This window comes from Pseudophryne corroboree, chromosome 3 (genome assembly GCF_028390025.1).
Source record: "Pseudophryne corroboree isolate aPseCor3 chromosome 3, aPseCor3.hap2, whole genome shotgun sequence".
Taxonomy (NCBI): domain Eukaryota; kingdom Metazoa; phylum Chordata; class Amphibia; order Anura; family Myobatrachidae; genus Pseudophryne; species Pseudophryne corroboree.
In genome coordinates this window covers 60,794,139-60,817,931 of record NC_086446.1, presented here as the reverse complement: position 1 = coordinate 60,817,931, position 23,793 = coordinate 60,794,139, and the positions used below count along the sequence as shown (strand labels likewise).

At 43.7% G+C, this 23,793-nt stretch overlaps 1 protein-coding gene across 1 annotated transcript in view; it reads right to left on the bottom strand.

The window, feature by feature from the left end:
• The window catches only part of LOC135054726 (NACHT, LRR and PYD domains-containing protein 12-like), a 59,979-nt gene that overhangs the window by 18,974 nt on the left and 17,212 nt on the right, over positions 1-23,793 (bottom strand). The window contains exons 2-5 of the mRNA XM_063958022.1: positions 23,065-23,160; positions 18,339-18,509; positions 6,456-6,626; positions 3,170-3,340 (exon numbers count right to left, since the gene is read on the bottom strand). Of these exons, the coding sequence (XP_063814092.1) occupies positions 3,170-3,340; positions 6,456-6,626; positions 18,339-18,509; positions 23,065-23,160 (609 nt within the window). The remainder of the gene's footprint in view (positions 1-3,169; positions 3,341-6,455; positions 6,627-18,338; positions 18,510-23,064; positions 23,161-23,793) is intronic.

Genomic DNA, 23,793 nt, shown 5'->3' with positions numbered 1-23,793 from the left:
AGGCAGAAAAATCTTCCAAAAATAGTTTTTGATGCCCAGGTGGGCGGTAGATAGCTGCAGCATGCAGAAAGAAAGGAGAGTAAACCCTAATGGAATGTACTTTAATTGATGTAAATGTGAGTGATGGAACCTGTGGTATAACAGTGTATGCAAAAGATTGGCAAAGTAAAAGTCCAACTCCTCCTCCTTTATGGTTATCGGGTCTGGAGGTGTGTGTAAAGTGGAGACCACCATGTGCCAGTGCTGCAGGGGAGGCTGTGTCAGATTGTGTGAGCCAGGTTTCTGTTATAGCAAGCAGATTGATGTTGTTGGATATGAAGAGGTCATGGATGGATGTTAATTTGTTACAAACAGAGCGTGCATTCCATAAGGCACATTTTAGTGATCTGGAGGGTGACATGTGATGTTTATGAGGTTAGCAGGATTTCTATATTGCTGTGAATCAGGTGAATGTGAGCGATGCAAGTGGCTGGGTCCTGGATTTGGTGAAAGATCACCAGCTATCCGAAGCAGAAGAGAGAGATAAATGTGGGTATCAGAGGTTTGTGAAAGTTTTTTTTATGGTGAGAGGTTGTAGATGTTATTGTCAATGAATATAGGGAAGTAAAAAGCTCATGAGTGCTAATAAGAGAGGACTGTAGAATTGAGGGGGCAACATGTACAGAGGGCTGAGTTGCTGGGAGACTGAATGATGCAATGGTCTTTATGAATACTCCATGAAAAGCAATGCAGAAAATCAATTTGTGGAACATAGTTAGTTTGAGATGAAACCAGTGCTATCTAGGCTAAGTGTGTAAGGTTTTACTTGTTCAAGTTTAAAGTTGAGGTACCTATTTACTGGTGTTGTTACGCTGTATGTTAGCTGTGCATGATAGAGAAAAGTGACAAACAGGTATGTGGCATACTGGAATGTTAGGAGACAACAGATTTTGGAAAGTTCCAAAAGCCTTTTGATTCTTATCAGTGAGTGGGGGAGTTTTATGGCCCCAAACCAGATCTGGCAGACCCTGCCACATGCAGGTGTTTAGGACAGGAAGTGCAGGGGGTTTTAGCAAAAGGAACAAAGCACAGGACAGTTCAGTGTGAGCTGATGACTGAGGATGGAGGGCACAGGCTAACTGTCCAGGAGAAAAGCAGTCTGGGGACTGTGGAACAAGCATGGTACTCCACAGTCCCTGGCATTATGGAGAGAAGAGCAGCGTATGGGTGTTGCTATGAAGAGAGGGAGAGCCCATATCTGCAGTGTAACAGGAAAGCCAGCAGCTTCAGTGAGAAATGAAGAGTGCAGTGTGAGAACCACAGTATGCAGAGTACAGTGGAAGGAACCAGGAACAAAGGGGATCCCCACCTTCAGGGGTACCCAAGAAGCAGGACGGGAGGTGTGAGTCTGCAGGAGAGGACGAGCTGGGTGAGTGGTAGGAAACCACGTTTGGCGGAAAGCCCCCAGTAACGTGTACATGAGAGATCCCGTTTAGATAGAGCCCCAAGCGAATAGGGGAGAGCACACTGAAATTAATCTCAGTTTGCGGAAGCCGCACTACTGATTCCCAGAGACTGCGCTGGTATGTACTGTACTGTAATGATGTCACATCACTGTAAATGCTGTTATTGCCAGTGAAGCAAATAAAAGGAGATGTAACTTGATGTAACCCATATGAATATTGCGCTGGAGAGGAGAACAAGGAGTTAAATGTTATTGTCGTGATAACTCTGACTGAACTGTGAATAAACTGCTTGCTTATGTGATGAAACGGCCTGGCGTGCAATGCTTTTAAAATGACTGTTGGACCTGCCGCTGCCCGGGTATCACAGGTATGTACAATCACATGTGAATCACAATGTAAATAGTTTTATACAAAATTGGTTGCATTTTGTTCTTAGAGGTCATGAGGATTGTAGTTGGTAAAATATATACATACGCTGAAATGCACAGATGATTGGGAATGAAAGGAAGGGAGGATGTTTTTCTGTTTTGTTGGTGGGTTGTTTCCGTCTGTTTTCATCCTGGTAAGTCCTGGGTAAGTCTATATTGTAATATTTTCTTAACCCTTTTAAATAACCCTTCTAATAAAACCCTATTCAGCTGGCTGTTGTTCAGCCAAGCATCTTTCCTTATGAATGTTAAGAATCCATGTGTGTCTAGTAATTGCAATCAAGGCCTAACATCCCACCCCTGTTTACAGAGCATGCCATAAAACTTAACTAAAACAAACACTAAGGTAGCAGTTACCAACTATTTCAAAGCTGCAATAAAGTTTCATCCTAGAATACAATATAGCTTATACTATATAAATTGACAGTGTAGATTACCTAGTATAATAACAATATCACTGCTGCATGTATATTCTAACCAGAGGCAGAACTCTAGGAGGCAACGGAGTCATCTGCCGCCGGGCTCCTGCTCTGAAGGGGGGCACCTCTCCTCCCATTCTGTGACACAATTGAATTAAGTTAATTGATAGCTGTCGCTGTCTTTTCAGTGGCAGACTTCCTCACTGGTCCCTGCACCTTACAAATCACACCCTCTTTATTATACTGTAGATACATATTTTACAAGTATCACACCCAGGATTAGAAACCACAGCCTATTACACAGGAAGCAGACACCTTACTGATGAAGCTGTTTGCTCCTGTATAGGAAATATGAGAATTTTGAAGTTACTTCTCTGACAATTACACATAACTTCATATAGTTAGGATTTTCATGCTTCCTCTACAGGAGCAAATAACTCCATCATTAAAGTGTCTGCTGTCAGTGTAACAGGTCATGGGTTCTAATCCTGGGTATGACTGCTAAGAAATGTGTGATTTAAAATAAAAGACAATTAAATGTATAAAAACAGTATAAACATTTTTTTTTCAGAACACTCCACACACACACACACACACACACACACACACACACACACACACACACACACACACACACACATATACACACACACACATACATATATATATTTAGCTTAATATAGGAAATAGGGGGGCACCAATATTTATCTTGCCTCCGGGCGACTGTGACGAACTTACGCCACTGATTCTAACAGTTCCATAAAAATATACTCAGATAACATAAGGGAAACAGTAGCTACAATATTTGCTTGTGCTTTGTGTGCTCTATATTCTGTACTGAGAGACAATTATATTAACTGTCTAAGAATGTTCTTACCGAAGTTCCAGTAGGGCACAGTTTGGATGTCTCAGTCCCTCACACAGACGTTTTATTCCAGAGTCCTGTAGATTGTTTCGTAACAGGTCCAGTGAGATCAGAGAGCGGTTTGTAGTAAGAACAGAGCGGAGATCATCACAGCAGGAGGAGGTCAGACCACAGCTCCATAACCTGAAGAGAGATGAGAGATCTGGATTGGTTTATGATTTATCATTTTACAGCATCATACTCAGCATGACGTCATCACTGGACACTAACATTTTATCAAGCGTTACATTATGCAAAAATGGCTGTTTCCAAATGATACATGCAAAAAAAAAAAAAAAATAATGGAGTAACAAGGAGCTTAATTCAGCACAATGGTACAATAAACCAAGATGGCCACTTTTTCGTCCATCTGCGCATGCGAAGCATCCGCAATGAGCATGTGTGAACTTTCACTTTGTGAACGCATTTCATAAGGATGCAGTGTGCAAGGGGGAGTGGTTTGGCATGTCTGGAACATTTTCATGGTGGCCGCATGATGCCACGTGCGTCGCTGCGACCATAAAAATGGTGGCGGTACACCTGTATACGCAGCCTAGCGGTATATGCAGGATGGGCATCACTAATTTCTGCTTCCACGAATGTGATTGATTTACCAATTAGCCTGTGTGGTGTGTGGCTGTGAGTTGAGAAAATGGTGCACATAACATGTGTCGGTATTATGAGCGTGGAGGAGGTATGTCGGAATTCACATATTTATTGATATGATGGGTCTTGGTGGTAGCGATAGCCTGATGATGGTGTATGGTGGGCAGGGGGAAGGTGATGAGGTTTGACGGTTGGGTGGGCATATATGTGGTGAGAAGTTATTGGGCAATGGCGCATGTGTCGGCAATATGAATGTCGGCATTTAGAACATTGGCATCCCTGTCGGTATTCTGTGTTGTCGGTGATGTAACTGGTGGTAATTTAATTCTGTACACATATTGGTTTTCGGTATGATAACGGTGTCAATATCCTAACATATTCAGTGTTGTGTTTGTATTTAATATGGTCTTGTAGATATATTAACTATCGGAATATCGACAATAGGTATAGGGGTATATTCAATTTACAGTTTTCCGATTCAACAGCATTCAACTGTCGAAACCCTCCTTCCCGGGCACTGAATTAGACATATTCAATTTAAAATGGATTCGACACGCCTCCTGTCGGAATGGGACCAATGTTCGGATTGTGGGTGGCCGGGATTCGACTTCCCGCGCTCCTCGACAGCTTAAAAAGGCTTGTTTGCTGTATGTTCAGCAGCCATTTTGGGAACCTGCAGAGCGGAGTGAGGAGCTGCAGGGTGAACAATTTGGCTTTCCTTGCTGTGGTATTGTGCACTTTTGTGAACCTACACCCAGCAGACTTTAATCCAAGACGGATAGAAGACCTTCAGCCAGCCCGGAGGAGAGTAGTTTTTGGTCTGAATTCAAAATTTTTAGGTAAGTACCCATACCTCCCATCTATCACTGGTTTATCACTTCCTTATGCCTTCTCCAGATTAATACATCTGTTCCTCCTCCACACGTGCCTGGATCATGAACATCACAATCTGGTCAGAAAAAGGCTCCATTATTGTAGTCAGTGTATAAAATATAAATATAAGTTAAAACTGCAGATTGCCCTAAAAAAAAAAAACGATTCCACAAGACAGCTGACTGTAATGGCTGCTCTTCTCCCTGTAGTCTCAAAAATAGGGAGTGGCTTTGGTGAAGTGTAACCTGGGAAAATGGGGAGTCATGGGTACATTCCTTCCCTCAGCCCAGTAAAGAAAAAGAAATTCTGAAAAAAATCAAAATATAATAATGTGGGTCATAAATAAAAAACCCAATATTATAATTACTTAAAATATAAATATATATGCTAGAAGAAATGTAAAAAATGAAAGTATAAAAAATGTCCTATCAGCTCACGCCAGAAAAACTTGTCGGAGTGAAATTGTCGAAAGTCACATAAAAAACCAATGACATCGATTCGACAATCTTCAATTGAATATGGGCCCTCATTCCGAGTCGTTCGCTCGGTAAATTTCATCGCATTGCAGTGATTTTCCGCTTTGTGCGCATGCGTAATGTCCGCACTGCGACTGCGCCAAGTAATTTTACAATGAAGATAGTATTTTTACTCACGGCTTTTTCTTCGCTCCAGCGATCGTAGTGTGATTGACAGGAAATGGGTGTTACTGGGCGGAAACAGGCCGTTTTATGGGCGTGTGGGAAAAAACGCTACAGTTTCCGGAAAAAACGCAGGAGTGGCTGGAGAAACGGGGGAGTGTCTGAGCGAACGCTGGGTGTGTTTGTGACATCAAACCAGGAACGACAAGCACTGAAATGATCGCAGATGCCGAGTAAGTCTGAAGCTACTCTGAAACTGCTAAGAAGTGTGCTAATCGCAATATTGCGAATACATCGTTCGCAATTTTAAGATGCTAAGATTCACTCCCAGTAGGCGGCGGCTTAGCGTGAGCAACTCTGCTAAAATCGCCTTGCGAGCGAACAACTCGGAATGAGGGCCCTGGTTTTGTTGAAAACCCGTTTTTTTACCATTACGGACACTCAAATGTCAAAGTCAAATGTTGGAACGGATTCAACAATACATTTGTTGTAAAGTGGCTTATTGAATTGCCGAAAGCTATTCGACAGTGTTTTTTTTTTTGTCAAAAATGGTCCGTTTTCCGACAAAATAAGGGATTCGACAACAATTGAATATACCCCATAATGTCTCTATCAGAAAATCAACCATAGGGATTTACACTCTGCCAGTATGACATGCCAGTAAAATCATTGGAGCAGATATATTAACCTGGAGAAGTGATAAAGCAGTAATAAGTGCATGGTGATAAAGCACCAGCCAACCAGCTCCAATATGTAAAATGACAGTTAGGAACTGATTGGCTGGTGCGTTATCACCTTCAACTTATCACTGATTTATCACTTCTCCAGGCTTAATACATCTGCCCCAGTGTCGGTATTACAGTTCCCGGTGAATCATACTGAACCCTGATGATGAGAGCGGAAATGTTCAGAATTTATAATATAACTAGTGATAACAGGCTAATCACTCATGCAAACAACATGTTCCTAAGGAAAACAAAGTAATGGTTGTAACGTAACAATGAATATTATACTAGTTCCAAACAAATATACTCAGAGAACATAAGAGAAAATCCAGTAGCTATTTTCCTGTGTTTGCGCCTTCTTTGGTCCGTGACTTTGTACTAAGACAATAGTTATATAAATAATAAGACAGAACTTACATAAGATCATGTAAGACACAGGATGGGTGCCTCAGTCCCTCACACAGACGTTTTATCCCAGAGTCCTTTAGGGCATTGAATGACAGGTCCAGTCTGGTCAGAGAGCGGTTTGTAGTAATAACAGAGCAGAGATCATCACAGCAGGAGGAGGTCAGAGCACAGCCCCTTATCCTGGTGGGAGATGAGGGATCTGGTTTAGACCATGGTGTAAAGTGGTTCCAATTATTAACATAATTTATATATATATATCAGCTATTAGGCTATAGGTGTATGTCATTGACAATGTTATTTGGTCGCTTAATATAGAAGTGGCCTCAGAAATATTTTCAAATAACTGATGTACAATCCAGAAATATAAAACATATAAGCATATTTATGGTAGGTGTTGTAGAATTCAGCAATATAACACATATAAGCATCGTAGGCATTGTGACGACACAGTCTGCACCTCATGTCACGCAATGTTAAAAGACACGCAGTTACAGGTTGAGTATCCCATATCAAGAATGCTCGGGATCAGGAACATTCTGGATATGTTTTTTTCCGGATTACAGAATGCCGACCTGTACTTTCGTAACCCTGGTCCTACTTATGGACTACACTAAATGCCGATTATTAGGTATATGTTTGGCAATATTGTATTGGATTGTGTTGTATTATATTGTGTAGTTATATTTTATTTGGTTATACTGTGTTCAATGTGTGTAATTGTTAACAGGAATAAGTCTAGGCCAGAGTGTTATTTAATAGAGTTAAAGCAATTTGTTGTAATCTTAAGGGGGGTACACATCTAAAAATGTGTGCTGAGCGATTTAGCACACATCTCTCACCCCGCTCAGCACTCGGCGATAGCAACGCGCAGGGCCGCTATCGCTATGGGCATACACACGGAGAGGGCCGTGCTTAATTTTTAAGCAATCTGGTCAGATTGCTTAGATTTTAAGAACGGATCTCTCCGTGTGTACCCCCCCATAAATTCCCTGACTGTACAATCATGTGATTAGGATGAGTAGGGTAAGTAGTAACCAGTTTATGTATGTAGCTGCAGGAAATCCGATCCTATACACCCCACTGTGTACAGGAACCCAGACAGCTGGTCTCCACTTTTCATCAAACTCTGACATTCTGATTGAACCACTTGTGTTACGAATAGATAGGGTAAAGCCCGCCTCACATTAGAACGATATTGTACATGATACGCATGATTTTGACACATCGTATTGATATATCATTAGTAAAAGTATAAATTGCGTACCTCACTAATGATAACAATAAATGTCACCATGATCAGAAAGATGGTGGTGGGCCTCTTGTGAGCACAGCCAAGTTGAGCCGGCAGGAGGCAACCCTATTTTTGTGCTATCAAGAAGAAATTGCTTTCCAATAGCAATTTCTGTTTGATTAAGGGAGGGGATTGCGGTGGTCAGCATGCTGGACGGTCTTGCCCTGCGATAAGCGGCCCCCAGGATGTGATCACAAGGATTGCAAATTCTGCTACTTAGCAGAATTTGCCATTCTTACTGAATCGGGCCCTGTGTGTGTATACTTACAATAAAGGGCATTTGCCATTTTACTAAACTATTTACCTGAGTGATCAGAGAATCCGTATCCTCACAAATGGTGGCAAGCGGTGGGGTCACTCAGTCTCAGTTTACCCTGGGTAAGGTTGCGAAAGATGTCAGCGGAGTACACCTAAGAGCCTTGTAAACAGTTTGACATACAGTAGCCAGGTGTCTCGCTGAAAATTTGTTACAAGAAATGTCATGGTACATTTGGAATGTCTGCAGTATGGACAGGGGTGTTTCTACAGAGGAAGGGGCCCATGTGCACCACCGGGTGACATTCCCATAGGGATTTCACATCAGTTTTCCCATAAGGATTGAAAAGATGGAATTTCTTGGCATAAACAGTGAGGCTGTTATCATGGATGATGTGCCCATGTTCCCAAAAATGTCATAGTCCTCAGGTTTGGAGGTCACTTGGCAGTTTCCCACTTCATTGGTAGGGGAGGGAGGTGCAAGCCACAATCCAGATGCACCAGAGGTGATGGAAATGGGGTTAACCAGACCTACAGTGTTTGAGAGAGAAAATGCGAGCCCCAAAGATCAAATTTTGTTTTCAGAGGAAAATTGTCTATATGAAATATCAGTTTACCCAGTTGAGTGTAGGGGAATTACTAAGTCCCTAGGTGGAGAATTACACTGTTGTATCAGATGACCACTGTCTCCAAAGGGGACTTTGATTAATGTATTTGGGTGGAGCACCGGGGGTATTGAAACACAAGAACTGTGGACTGCTGATCACGTTCCCACCAGACCACGGTAAGTGTATATTGACTTATGTACTGTGGGCAATGCACCTGCCAGACCGAGGAAAGAAATCCCCACACAGGCCTTGTGATAATTACCAAAGGCTTTGGACATGGGACGCTGATGGGCTTCCTAACAGCAGTAAAATGTCATCTAAAAAACCACCAGACCTACAAGAGATCCAGCCAGTCATTGTTATGACTAGACCCAGACTGTTTAATCTAGGAGGGCGCCACTGCTCTCAGCAAGCTTAAGCTATTCAGGACACAGGGCTAGAAAGTAGGAGGGGTGGTGGTGGTGGTGGTGGTAATGTGATGACACAGCCTGCACCTCATGTTGCACAGTGTTAAATGACATGCAGTTACTTTCCTAGCCCTGGTCCTACCCGTGGACTCCACTAATTGCCGACTTATTATTAGGTATATGCTGGGCAATATTTTATTGGATTGTGTTGTTATTATATTGTACAGTTAGATTTTATCTGTTATATTTGGAATATGTAGTTTGTTTGGCTATACTGTATAACGTGTATAATTGTTAATAGGAATAAGTCTAGGCCAGAGTGTTATTGAATATAGTTAAAGCAGTTCCTGATTGACAGACAGAGGCGTTCAGAGGGAGGTACGGGGGCTGGCGTATGCAGTTTTCTTGGCCTCTCAAGCCACACTGCAATGGCAAGCCTGAGTAAGCTGGTCGTGATGGGGCTAATTCAGACCTGATCGCACGCTAGATTTTTTCGATGCGCTGCGATCAGATCAAAACTGCACATGTGCATGCACCGCAATGCACAGGTGCTTCGTACGGGTACAAAGCGGATCATTGCTGAGCGATGGATTTAACGAAGAATCCATTAGCACAGCCGATCGCAAGGAGATTGACAGGAAGAAGGCATTTGTGGGTGTCAAATTATCATTTTCTGGGAGTGTTTGGGAAAACGCAGGCGTGTCCAAGCATTTGCAGGGCGGGTGTCTGACGTCAATTCCGGGCCCGGGCAGGCTGAAGTGATCGCAACGACTGAGTAAGTTCTGGGCAACTGTAGGGCCTCCTGCCCTGTGCTGCCACGTCGTCATGGCAACCGGGAGACAAGTGCTAGCGGAGTAACCTGAGCGCAGCTGATACTCCGGTTCGGGTCTTTTGCTGTGCAGTGGTTACATGCTCTGTGCACGGCAGGGGATCCGGTGCTGGTTTTTGTGTTCACAGTCTGTGAGGTCTGAGTGGGGCGTGGACAGCACCTGCTATATACGGCCTCTTCTCAGGTTAAGCAGATGCTGCTGAATCTTTGTTGGTTAGACAGTTCCTGAAAGTTAGCCAGTACTGTGTAGCTTTGTATTTGTTGTTGCTTACTGCAAATAGGCCTGGGGATTTGGTACTACACTCTACCAATCCAGACCTAGCAGTAAGACTGGAGTCAGTCGTTTAACTTGCTGGGGTTCTTTTGCTACTCTGTGAACTTAGCAAGTTTGCGGCTGTATTCTCAGACTTGCCTGCCTAAATCCTGTCTCACTGTGCAAGGTGTTCAGGTGTCAGTTTAGTGGCAGTAAGGTGAACCTGTGCACTGCAAGTGAGGATTAGGATTGTGGAGACTTTCCTTGTGTCTATCATTCCATCTCTTACCAAGGAGTTTACTGCCACACCCGTTGGTAACCCTTTAGGGTTTTGCTCTTGCCCTTAGCAACAGCATTTCGGGTTCTCTACGTATTAAAACACAACATCTTGCTTTTTCCATCTGAGCATTACTAATACTAGGGAGACACCCAGTTTCTTAGCCTCTGGGCTTCTCTGTTCACTTTGTGTTTATTTTGTTACCCTATCACCTTCTGTGTACGTAATGTCATATTCCCCAGTCTGTCTGTGAGTTCATTTGTTTTGCATCCCTCTCTGTTCAGACACCAGTACATTCCTGCAGGCACTGGTGTGCATAACAGTTCAAACACCAGTACATTCCTGCAGGCACTGGTGTGCATAACAGTTCAGACACCAGTACATTCCTGCAGGCACTGGTGTGCATAACATATTCAGCAGCCTAATACTCCTGTTGAAATTTTGTGGGAATATGGAGCATACCCCTCAAAATACGTTGCAACAGGTGGTCGATCAGGTGCAGGTCCTGACTCGACAATTTAATGATTTGTCCATTAAAATGCACACCTCCCAGGCCGCTGGTGGAGCTCCCGCAGCAGCAGCACCTTCAGGGGTTAAGGAGCCGAAAGTAAATCTCCCGGATCGTTTTTCTGGAGATCGCTCGCAGTTCTTTTGTTTCAAGGAGAGCTGCAAGCTATACTTCCTGCTTAGGCCTCAGTCTTCTGGGTCGGAGATTCAGCGGGTGGGCATAGTGATTTCCTTGCTACAAGGAGACCCACAGGTCTGGGCATATGGGTTGCAGACTGACTGTCCGTCGCTTAAAAGTGTTGATGCTTTTTTTACGGCACTGGGCATGTTGTATGATGACCCTGACAAGACGGCCTCAGGTGAGGCTCAGATTTCGATCCTTAAGCAAGGGCGAAGGCCAGTTGAGGTTTACTGTATGGAGTTTCGGAGGTTGGCCCATGATACCCAGTGGAATGACCCAGCCCTGAGACACCAGTACCGAAGAGGTCTTTCTAACCAGATAAAAGACCAACTGGTACAATATCCCTTGCCTGATAGCTTGGATCAGCTCATGCAGTTATCCATCCGGATGGATAGACGGCTGAGAGAGCGTAGGCTTGAAAGGGAGACCGAGGTTTCCTTCTTTCCCAAGGGAACCTCAGACTCTGAGGAATTTTCCGAGGAGCCTATGCAGATTGGGGCTACCCGCCTCTCCTCGCATGAGAAGACGCGGAGGAGACAGCAGGGATTGTGTTTGTACTGTGGGAATAAAGGTCATGTGGTAGTATCATGCCCAGAAAAGCCGGGAAACTTCAGGGCCTGAGGGTGATGGGAAATATCCTGTCAGGCCAGAAGTCAGAATTTCCCAAGAAGACTTTTATCATTCCGGTGACCTTGAAGATCCTCGGTCAAACTGTCAAGACTGAGGCCTTTGTGGACAGTGGGGCCGACGGGGTTTTTATGGACCGCCAATTCACCCTGAAATACTCTGTTCCCTTAGTACCCTTGGCATCGGAAATTGAGATTTGTGGGTTAAACGGGGAACCATTATCCCAAGGTAAAATTACCTCTTGCACTAGCCAGATTTCTTTGTCTATTGGAGCCACACACTCTGAAAAATTGTCCTTTTATGTGACTGTCTGTACTTTTGCCCCATTGGTGTTGGGGTTACCCTGGTTAAGGGCCCACAATCCTCAATTTGACTGGGTCTCTGGGGAGATTCTTAGTTGGGGTACTGATTGTTTCAGGTGTTGCTTGAGCCTTCCAGTCAGGCTCTCGCAGCTAAGTTTGCCAGGATTGCCAGGGTGTTATGCAGATTTTGCGGACGTGTTCTCCAAAAAAGTTGCAGAGGTACTACTTCCCCAACGCCCCTATGACTGTGCCATTGATTTGTTGCCAAATGCTAAGCTTCCCAAGAGCAGGTTGTACTCCCTGTCACGTCCTGAGACTCAGGCTATGGCAGAGTACATTCAGGAGAACTTGGCTAAGGGATTTATCAGACCTTCACAGTCTCCAGTTGGGTCGGGGTTCTTCTTCGTGGGTAAAAAGGACGGTTCGTTGCGACCCTGCATCGACTTCAGGGAATTGAACCGTATCACGATTAAAAACTCATACCCACTGCCTCTCATTTCGGTCTTGTTTGACCAGCTTCGTACTGCCACCATTTTTTCTAAGATTGACCTACGCGGTGCGTACAATCTAATCCGAATAAGAGAGGGGGATGAATGGAAGACTGCCTTTAATGCCCACTCAGGGCATTATGAATATTTGGTGATGCCTTTTGGGCTCTGTAATGCCCCGGCAGTCTTCCAGGATTTCATGAATGATGTGCTCAGGGAATATTTGGATAGATTCTTAGTTGTATACTTAGATGACATCCTAATCTTCTCCCATTCCCTGGAGGAACATCGGAAGCATGTACGCTTAGTCCTCCAGAAACTCAGAGACCACCGGCTTGGGGCGAAGCTGGAGAAGTGCGAATTTGAAGTTCAGCAAATCGCATTTCTAGGATATATTATCTCCCCAGAAGGTTTCCAAATGGAGGGTTCCAAGGTATAGGCAGTCCTGGATTGGGTGCAGCCCACTAGTTTGAAGGCGCTTCAGCGTTTCCTGGGCTTTGCAAATTTTTATAGACGATTTATCGCTGGATTTTCGTCTATAGTGGCGCCCTTGGTGGCACTCACTAAGAAAGGGGCGGATGTTGCTCACTGGTCTTGTGAGGCTAAAGCGGCTTTTGCCCGTCTCAAAAGGGCATTTGTATCGCCAAGGTGCTGCGACACCCAGATCCAGAGCGTCCTTTTGTGGTGGAGGTGGATGCCTCTGAGATGGGTATTGGGGCAGTGCTCTCTCAGATGGGAGTGTCTGATAATTGCCTTCATCCCTGTGCTTACTTTTTCCGTAAATTTTCGCCTGCCGAGATGAATTATGACGTGGGTAACCGGGAATTGTTGGCTATTAAGGATGCACTCGAGGAGTGGAGACACTGGCTTGAGGGGGCTAAGTTTGTGGTCTCAATTCTCACCGACCATAAGAATCTGGCATATTTAGAGTCAGCGAAGCGTCTCAATGCCAGGCAGGCACGATGGGCTTTGTTTTTTGCTCGCTTTAATTTTTTTTTAACATATCGCCCTGGGTCAAAAAACATCAAGGCTGATGCGCTCTTGCAGAGTTTTGCTCCAATCCAGGAGAACACTGAGGAGCCGTTGCCCATTGTGTCCCCATCATGTATTAAAGTGGGCATTACCCAGATCCTCTTATCATTAGTCCTTAGAGCACAGGAGCAGGCTCCTCCAGACCTTCCGGTAGGTCTTTTGTTTCTGCCTCCTAGGTTAAGACAGTGAGTGTTCCTGGAATTCCATGCCAAGAAGTCGGCAGGTCACCCGGGTATTGCCAGAACTCGGGAGTTGCTATCTAGGGCGGTGTGGTGGCCCTCGGTGGCTAAGGATGTGGATCAGTGGGTTCGGGCATGTGACATCTGTGCCCGAAATAAGACTCCTAGAGGGGTTCCTGTTGGCCCATTACATCCACTCTCTATCCCATCTAAGCCATGGACCCACATTTCAATGGATTTTGTGGTGAACTTGCCCAAATCCTCTGGGATGACAGCCATCTGGGTTGTCGTTGACAGGTTTTCGAAGATGGCGCACTTCGTTCCACTGGTTGGGCTGCCATCGGCCAGATGCCTGTCTGAATTATTTATGCTGCATGTTGTGCGTCTCCACGGGTTGCTACTTGATGTGGTCTCTGACCGCGGATCCCAGTTTGTGGCCAAATTCTGGAGGGCATTTTGTTCCGACCTCCAGATTTCTGTCAGCTTGTCGTCAGGCTACCATCCACAGTCTAATGGGCAGACTGAAAGGGTGACCCAGTCCTTGGAGCAGTTCCTCAGGTGTTATGTCTCCAAGTGTCAGACTGACTGGGTTGCTCATCTGTCCATGGCGGAGTTTGCCTATAACAACGCGGCTCACTCTGCTACAGGGATCTCTCCCTTCCTTTGTGTGTATGGGCATCATCCTAAGGCCAATTCTTTTGACCCCCTGGACTCCACGCCTGGTGGTTCCTCTGTGGTTTCGGTCCTTAGAGGTATTTGGAGGAAAGTGAAGAAAGCCCTTGTGTCTGTGTCATTAGTGACCAAAAGGGTTTTTGATAAGCGGAAAAGACCCTGCAGCTTCAAATTAGGAGACTTCGTCTGGTTGTCTACCAAGAATTTGAAGTTGAGACAGCCATCTCATAAGTTAGGCCCCCGGTTCATCGGCCCTTATAAGATCACCAGGGTTATCAATCCTATTTCAGTTAGATCTGCCCCGTTCTTTGGGTATCAATAAAACATTTCATTGTTCCCTTTTAAAACGGGCGATTAGTAATCCTTCTTCCAGTGGAAGACCTTCCCCTCTTCTGATACGTGGCCAGAGGGAGTTTGTTGTTGAAAGGATTCTTGACTCCAAGATGGTTCGGGTCGGCTGTCATTTTTGGTGCACTGGGAGGGGTATGGCCCGGAGGAGCGGTCGTGGGAGCGCAGTTGTGATCTTCATGCCCCCAGACTGATACGCTCTTTCTTCTCGCAGTTCCCCGATAAACCCGGTGGTAGGGGTTCTTTGACCCCTCGTCAGAGGGGGGGTACTGTTAGGGTCTCCTGCCCTGTGCTGCTACGTCGTCATGGCAACCGGGAGACAAGTGCTAGCGGAGTAACCTGAGCGCAGCTGATACTCCGGTTCGGGTCTTTTGCTGTGCAGTGGTTACAGGCTCTGTGCACGGCAGGGGATCCGGTGCTGGTTTTTGTGCTCACAGTCTGTGAGGTCTGAGTGGGGCGTGGACAGCACCTGCTATATAAGGCTCCTTCTCAGGTTAAGCAGATGCTGCTGAATCTTTGTTGGTTAGTCAGTTCCTGAAAGTTAGCCAGTATTGTGTAGCTTTGTATTTGTTGTTGCTTACTGCAAATAGGCCTGGGGATTTGGTACTACACTCTGCCAATCCAGACCTAGCAGTAAGACTGGAGTCAGTCATTTAACTTGCTGGGGTTCTTTTGCTACTCTGTGAACTTAGCAAGTTTGCGCCTGTATTGTCAGACTTGCCTGCCTAAATCCTGTCTCACTGTGCAAGGTGTTCAGGTGTCAGTTTAGTGGCAGTAAGGTGAACCTGTGCACTGCAAGTGAGGATTAGGATTGTGGAGACTCTCCTTGTGTCTATCATTCCATCTCTGACCAAGGAGTTTACTGCCACACCCGCTGGTAACCCTTTAGGGTTTTGCTGTTGCCCTTAGCAACAGCATTTCGGGTTCTCTACGTATTAAAACACAACATCTTGCTTTTTCCATCTGAGCATTACTAATATTAGGGAGACACCCAGTTTCTTAGCCTCTGGGCTTCTCTGTTCACTTTGTGTTTATTTTGTTACCCTATCACCTTCTGTGTACGTAATGTCATATTCCCCAGTCTGTCTGTGAGTTCATTTGTTTTGCATCCCTATCCCTTCAGACACCAGTACATTCCTGCAGGCACTGGTGTGCATAACAGCAACTCAGAAAATGTACAAAACTTTTTTGTACCGCTTGGCAGCACATGCGTTCGCACACTTGCAAAGCAAAAATACACTCCCCCATAGGCGGCGACTATCTGCTCGCAGCGCTGCAAAAAATATCAGGTCTGAATTTGCCCCGATGTTCATCACAGATGCGATCACAATTGCAGTTCTTACTAAATTAGGCCCATAATCCAGGGGTTGACCAAAAATATTCTCTTTAAGAGTCAACATACCCTAGTTTAACAGTATTTATGATCATCAAATCATGCTAAAATCTTGTTCTGAATCTACAGTGGGAATCACAAGATTTTCGTAAATATACAGGGATTGTGCCCCTTCGACCTTTGTAATGTATGGGATGCAGGCTAAACCCCACTCTGAGAACTTGCAGAGCAGTAGTGTTATTCTCACCCAATATAATGCATGCACACTCAGAAAACGAAATGGTCTTGAACGTCTCTGACCTGCGGCATAGAAGGGCCATCTCAATTTTATATTCTATGTTGGCAGTTCCTTCTTCTGAGTATAAGTAATCATTTGAAGAGGCATGGAAGAGTGAGGGAGGTGTCTAGATGATGAAGACTGGTCAGACATTAGGCAGAGGATAGCCAAAACCTCTATTAACACCAATTTGAAAGAAACTTCTTACATTCTTTATACTTGTTGGTATATGGTCCCTGAGAAGCTGCATTCAATATATCCATAGATGTCGGACTTATGTTAGAGAAAGTGTGGGCATGTACTATAGGTACTTACTTTCATATTTGGTGGAATTGACCCTTCATATATACATTTTGTGATGAAGTCTTAACTTTAGTGAGCGATTTGATTCACATTGTACGACATAAGGTTTAATTTGTTATTATATAAACCTCTTCCAGGGGTTCCTCTAGTATACTATATAATAGACTCTGTAGCAATGTCTTCAAAGCTGCAAAACTCCTGATTACCACAATTTGGAAGCAGTCTGCCTCCGAGGTTGGTACACTGCTTTCACGGAGTACGTTATCGCCCTTCTTCACGACAGTGTAGACAAGTTCCTCAAGGTATGGGCTCCCTCATTATAATCAAACATTACCATGCCTTGCTTAAGCTGTTCTATACCTGTGGATAGCTCATTGGGCTGTGTACCCCCTTTCCTCCAACATGCTCCCCACTTCTTCTTTCATTATTCCTATCTGTTATCACCTGTAGACTTATACACAAAAATGATAGTCTGACAAATTTTTATTTGGAGAGTTAGAGCTTTAAGGTCTGCTGTTGTTTATGGCAGTGGTTCCCAAACTTTTTTGGAATCATGGCACCCTAGTGTATCAGAATTTTATACACGACACCCCTAGGCCAAAAATTTCTTAGTGAGAAATTTTGATATAAATATTAAATCAAAAATTGTGTTTATATGTCATCTTTAGGTTCCATTATGTGGTAAGGAACAAGATTTGCTTCTGTTTGTCCACATATTTTATGATTGGCAGCCACCAGCACTGGTTTTGCCTATTACATTGGCCAGAATAATTTTGATTGGTCCTGGACCACCAATCCAAGGCACCCCTGCAAGTGTTCTGAGGCACCCCAGGGTGTCTAGGCACACAGTTTGGGAACCACTGGTTTATGGTAACCAGGATCGTGTCTTGTTATGTCAATTTCTTGGATTTTACACCATGTTCTTGTACAGATCTGTCCGCTTACACTGTTCTACATTCTGCAGCGTATAGTGGCGGCACCGCGATGTGTATGCATCAGGGACGTGCGGTAAGCTAAATGGCCCAGGAGGCACTGGTTAGTACCAGACCTAGATTTACACATAATATATAAGCCAAAGGGTATATCTGGGCATTATACACAGGTGCAGCAGGAAATTGGGTTAGCATTGAAGAGAGATGTGCAGAAAAGATAGGCAGGAGGACACTGCCTCACCTGCCACAGACTTTTTACTTCAGAGTTTTGGCTATAAAAATTATTAGAATAATACAAAGAAGATATTTAAACCACATTCTTTGTATTTTTCATATACTTTATACAGTCAAAACTCTGGCACAGACATTAGTATGACAGGAAAGACTCTGCCTCACCTGCCTCACCCCACCGCACATCACTGGTATGCATCATGGCATGCCGTAATCAGTCACACCGGGTGGTGGCCCCATAAAGTATGATGGATAGAATGCAACACATTATGCCGCGACTTGTGTGTTCATCGCAGCAACACTATACATCTATATTTCAGTATTTTATTTTACTAATTCCTTTCTGGAATGTAACATTATGTCTATTGCAAAAATGTTTTGTTTACTACCTCTATAAATACATTAAAAGAATATCTCAGTAATAGAAAATAGTTCCGGAAAATTATACTCCAGTGACCTCAAAGGAAGTGATAGTAAGTAATTTTTGGGGGATTTTGTCTCATGTTCCCTATGTTTGTGCTGAGACGACAGATATACTGCACTAGTATTACTGTGCTTACCTAAGTTCTTCTAGAGCACAGGCCGGATGTCTCAGTCCCTCACACAGGAGTTTTACTCCAGAGTCCTCCAGGGCATTGAATGACAGGTTCAGTCTGGTCAGAGAGCGGTTTGAAGTAATAACAGTGCGGAGATCATCACAGCAGGAGGAGGTCAGACCACAACTATGTAACCTGATGAGAGATGAGGGATCTTGATTAGGTAATTTTTTTAGTGTCATAAACCTCCCAGTATTAAGTCATAACTGAAATGAATAAAACAAAACACATAGATTATGTGTACTGTATATATTCCAGCTATTAGGCTGTAGGTGTAGTCACTGATAATGTGATGCATTTTCTGAACATAGAGGAGGGTAGGTGGATGTATAGTCATATAGGTCCTGAGTCATACACATGTCTGCAATGAGGCTGGATTGCTATTGGTACACTGATGTGAGTATAAGCACAACTTCATCAGCATACAGGTGCCTCCTACCATTTCTCGAACCTCCGTGGCAGTCATCATCAGTATTATTGGCACTTACACCAATACCAACCCCATGCCAGGGCCAAATCTAAGATTTTTGTCCCCGGGGCAAGGCAATAATTTGGCACTTTGCTCCTCCTTAAGGTGGCAGGCTTAACACACACTGTTCTTCAGCGCACGTGATGTCACACTTGCAGCAGACATAAGGAAAAATAAAACTTATGGTAAAATCTTACCTTTGCTAACTCTTTTTCTCCGAGGTCCATAAAATCCACAGGATGACCTTGATGTATGATGATGGAGACCAAGATCAGGCACCAAACAGTTAAACTCCCAAGATGCAACTGTTTGCTCCCAAGATGCATCTGTTCTCCCTTGCCTCATACCCCACCCACAGCTCAGGCTCTTCAGTTTAGTTACCAATCCCAAAGCAGGAGAAGGGAACTGGTGACCGAGAAGAATAACCCATTGTAGCCAGGTGTGTCGAGGTGGGTGCCCTATGCTCCTTGAAGAAAAAAAGTTAACAAAGGTAAGATTTTACCATAACTATTGTTTTCTTCTTCAGGGACCATAGGCATCCACAGGGATGACCTTGGAGATGTCCCAAAGCAGTTGAATTAGGGAGGGAATGCTCCTAAGATGAAAAGAAAATGATGATACCTGTTGTTGAAAGGAGAACACTTGAAAGGATAATGACACTGCTTTATGTTGAAAGGAGAACGTTGCTTCCAAATGAGGCATCTTAAGAGGCAAATGTATCAAAGGCGTAAAACTTAAGAAACATGTGGACAGAGGGCCTTATACAATTGTTCAGCAGATGTGCCATGGCGGGCTGCCCACAAAGGTCCCGCAGATCGAGTGGAATGAGCAGAGACTGTCTATGAAACAGGGAGAACAGCTTGCGTATAAGCATGTAAGATAGTCATGCAAAGCCATCTAGCCAGGGTCTGCATGTTAGCTGGCCAGCCTCACTTGTGAAATCCATAGAGGATAAATAAGGAATCCATATTCCTGAAGGAACTACAATGGTCCACATAGACATGAAGAGTCCATGTTACAACCAGGGAAGCTGCTACAACAGACAGGCCTGGTATGTTTAAGGCCGGTACAACAATTTCTTCAAGGACATGGAAATGGGAGACCACCTTGGGGAGGTAACCCTGTGTGGCCCTAAGGACTGCTCTGTCATGATTGAAGATCAAGTACGGAGAGCAGCTGGACAGCACTCCTAAATCTGACACCCTTGTTGCTGAAGCAATGGCCAAGGGAAATAGGTTATTTGCAGTTAACCACTTGAGGTCCATGGAGTATAGAGGTTGAATGGTGACTGTTGCAAGGAACGAAAAACCAATGATAAATCCCAAGGAACCACCAAATGTACAAAGGGAGGCTGAATTTTGAGTACTCCTTGAAGGAAAGTACACACATCTGGTAACTGGACTGAATAGACATTTTGATTAGATTGATACGACCCATAATGGTAAGTGGGATTTTTTTCCACAAGTGAGCTTTCTTTTTAAAATCATTCATCACAGGCTCTAAATTCTGAGCAACATAATCTTGAGAGTGCGGAGAAATCCAAACTCCCAAATACTTAAATCACAGATTCCACTGAAATGGACAATGAGGGTCCGGCACAGCAGGGAGGATACCCAATATAGGAAAGATACTGGACTTGTTCCAATTAATTTGTAAGACAGAGTAAGTTCTGAACAAATTAATGATTTGTAACTTAGAAATTAATGAGTCCTCAGAATCCTCAGAGTCCTCAGAATCCCTAAGGAATAAAGCATGTCATCAGCATAAATCTATAGAATGCAAAACCTTATTACTCTCAATGTCTGGAGACATATGTACGTAACTTGTTAGGGGTTCAAAGGCAAGGGCAAACAAAGCTGGAGAGACCGGGCATTCCTGCCACGTACCCATCTCCAGTGGAAAGGATCTCTACACATGGCCATTGACTGAGATATTGGCTGCTGGGGAAGCATATAGCAACTGGACCCACCGTATACATTTTGGACTGAGGGCAAGTTTATTAAGCGCTTTTCATAAATATCCCCATTCCACCGAAAGAAAGGCCTTGGCGGCATTCAAGGATACCACCACTGCTCCAGACCCCGATCGGTCATCTCTCTGTAAGTGACAAAAGAGTCTCCGGAGGTTCTGTACTGTAGACTTCCCCGGCATAAAACTCGTCTGGTCATCATGGACAATTGAGCTGATTACAGTATTCAAACGGATGTCTAGTATCTTAACGTCCGTGGAGAGTAATGAAATAGGGAGATAAGAATCGGGGGAGGTGGGGTCTTTACCCGGCTTAAGTACAATTATAATGGCTTCAGACATTGAGGAGGGTAAAGAACCATATTCAAAGAGAGCATTAAATAATTAAAGTAGATATGGGGTATAAAATTCCCTTAACTGCTTGTACATTTCTATGGGTATTCCGTCACACCCGGGGGCCTCGTTTTTGGGGAACAAAGCAATAGCAGTGTCCAGTTCTTCAACAGTAAAAGGAGAATCTAGAAAATGAATGGATTCTCTAGACAATTGCGGTAATTGAATCTGTGAGAGGTAATCATTTAGTTGACCTGCTGTATAGGACACCCTTAAAGCATATAATGAAGACTAATAGGCAAGAAAAACTTAATTAATATCAGAGCCTAAGTATTTCAAATCCCCCTGAGAATCATATATTTGCTGGACAGATAGAGTATATTGCCCTTATCTTCCTTGGAGAGGAAGGCCAGATAACTTCCGCCCACCTCTGCCTGTGAGTACAAGATGTGTCTGGAGAATAACAACCTACATTTGGATTTATACAATAAAAATTGTGACCGTTCCTTTCTTGCCAAATCCCACCATGCATGCACAGAAGGAGATTTAAACAGAAGATATTCACCTTCGAGAAGACAGCAAGTTTGCTCAAGATAGCACTCCTCCTCTCTACTGGATTTTTTATCTGGAGGTCCAGGCCTCACCTGACTGCTGTGTACAAACCCCATCAGCGGGGCAGCTCACACCACCCCAGCATACCTCCGGATAGACACAGGGGGCTCACATAACAGCAGGAGCAGCCTAAGTACCAGGTACACAGGGTATGTAGAAGGGTTTTTAAATGGGAGTTATAGCACTGTGCTGTTTACTCCATGATGTGCCAAGCCTCTGGGGGCCAAAATTAAATAAATAAATTTGGGTTCGACTGGAATGGAATCTCCTAGAATGTTATCCTATTTTAGAATACTGTAATTTTTTACATATTATCTATTTAATTTTAAAGTGGTTACCTCTAGTCCCTGCCATATTGGTTTTCTTTGCCAGAAGTCTATCTCTGTAAACTAATCTAACATCTTCCAGTGCCTTCTGGAGCAAATTATCAGGGTATCCATTGGCAGTAAAAGATCATCAAAGGTCTCTATATTATTGTATGTCTTTAATAGGTTGAAGGAAATGAGTGGTATCTTGGATGTGTGACCTAAACAAAGAGACACTCTGTTGTAAGAATGAATCTACATAAAATAATAGATTAGAGGAAAGGTACTTAATACCAGAGATAATTGGTTTCTTGCAGTGACGGATTTGTGACTCTTGGGGAGGTGATAGTAGGTAGGAGTGGTGGGGAAATTAGTGTAAAGACATTTGTATTCCTCCCTGGGTATAACCCCATCAGCAACTGACATTCACAGCACCTCCCAGTATTCAATCCCTCCCAGAATGGAGGTCTTCATTATATTATAACTGCATAGGGGCAGTGTAGACTAACCAAGCCTGTATAGAGCTTATTACCCTTGCATTCATATGTGCTACCATTTATTTTGGATAGGAATCCATTCCTCCATGGTTGTTCCTAAGCAGTGCCAAGATTTACTGGAAATATTCACAATCATCTTGTGTATTTGTATGTCATTACTTTGTGTTGTTAACTATATCAGTATTAGGCCTATCTTTTTTTAGAAGACATTATTACTATCGCAGATTTTTTTAAAACATTTAATTCTGACTTTTAATAAACTAATACATTAAATTTATACTACCTGAAAAACATTTGAGTTTTTTTGATTATTTGTTACATTAGGTGAGAGCTGGGATTCCACAATGTATAGACATTGGGTGTGGTAGTGCCACAGCTCCTCCCCTTCTCAGTCAAGGCCCTCTAACATTTTCAGCATGAGGTCCATGTGGCCCTTAATCTGGCCCTGATTTAGCTTGTTGTGAAAGATTATGTTGTTTGCTTTGTTTTATAATAAATCTACTTACTTTAGTTCCTTCATCTGACACTTTCCAAACATCCCAGATAAACTGGATCCAGCCTGACTCACGTCCTCTGTAACAGGAAATCTGCATCTCTTGAAACTGCACAAAACACAGACACAAAGTTTACTCTGAATAATGAAAAAGAAATCTTAAAGCATATACCAAGATAATATATGATATAAACATTGAAACCACAGACAGATACGACTGTGGTTCAATAAGTAAGGAAACAAGATCTCTTACGTGTGTAATGTTGTCTATTTCATTCTAACTTCCTGCCAGGCCAGAGCAGGTAGACCACTGCTTCCCCTCATGGCCAATGGACTGCACCTCATATCAGTCATACTGTCCCAACATCAGTTGTAAGATGGTGGGGATGGTGGAAACATAGTCAAACATTGGGGTGCATAGTGTGATTGGATTTCTGCATCTAAAGGGCACATCAGCAGCTGACATTCATGGCCAACTTGTCGAGGTGTACAGGGACAACATCATGCCATGAAAGCAGGTTTGGGTTTGGTGCACTGCCTTTGATAACAGCAGGTACAGGTGTTCAAGATAAGCGGATATCAAAATGTTATATGCGCTATCAAAGGCAGTGCCTTACCTCAAAATACCTCAAAACATCAAACTCCTTTCATGACTTTTTGTTGAAGCTGCTTGTCCTAAAGTGTTTTATTCTCCCAAACAAGGCTCACCAACTGTTCAGACAGAGCAGGGTGAGGAATACAA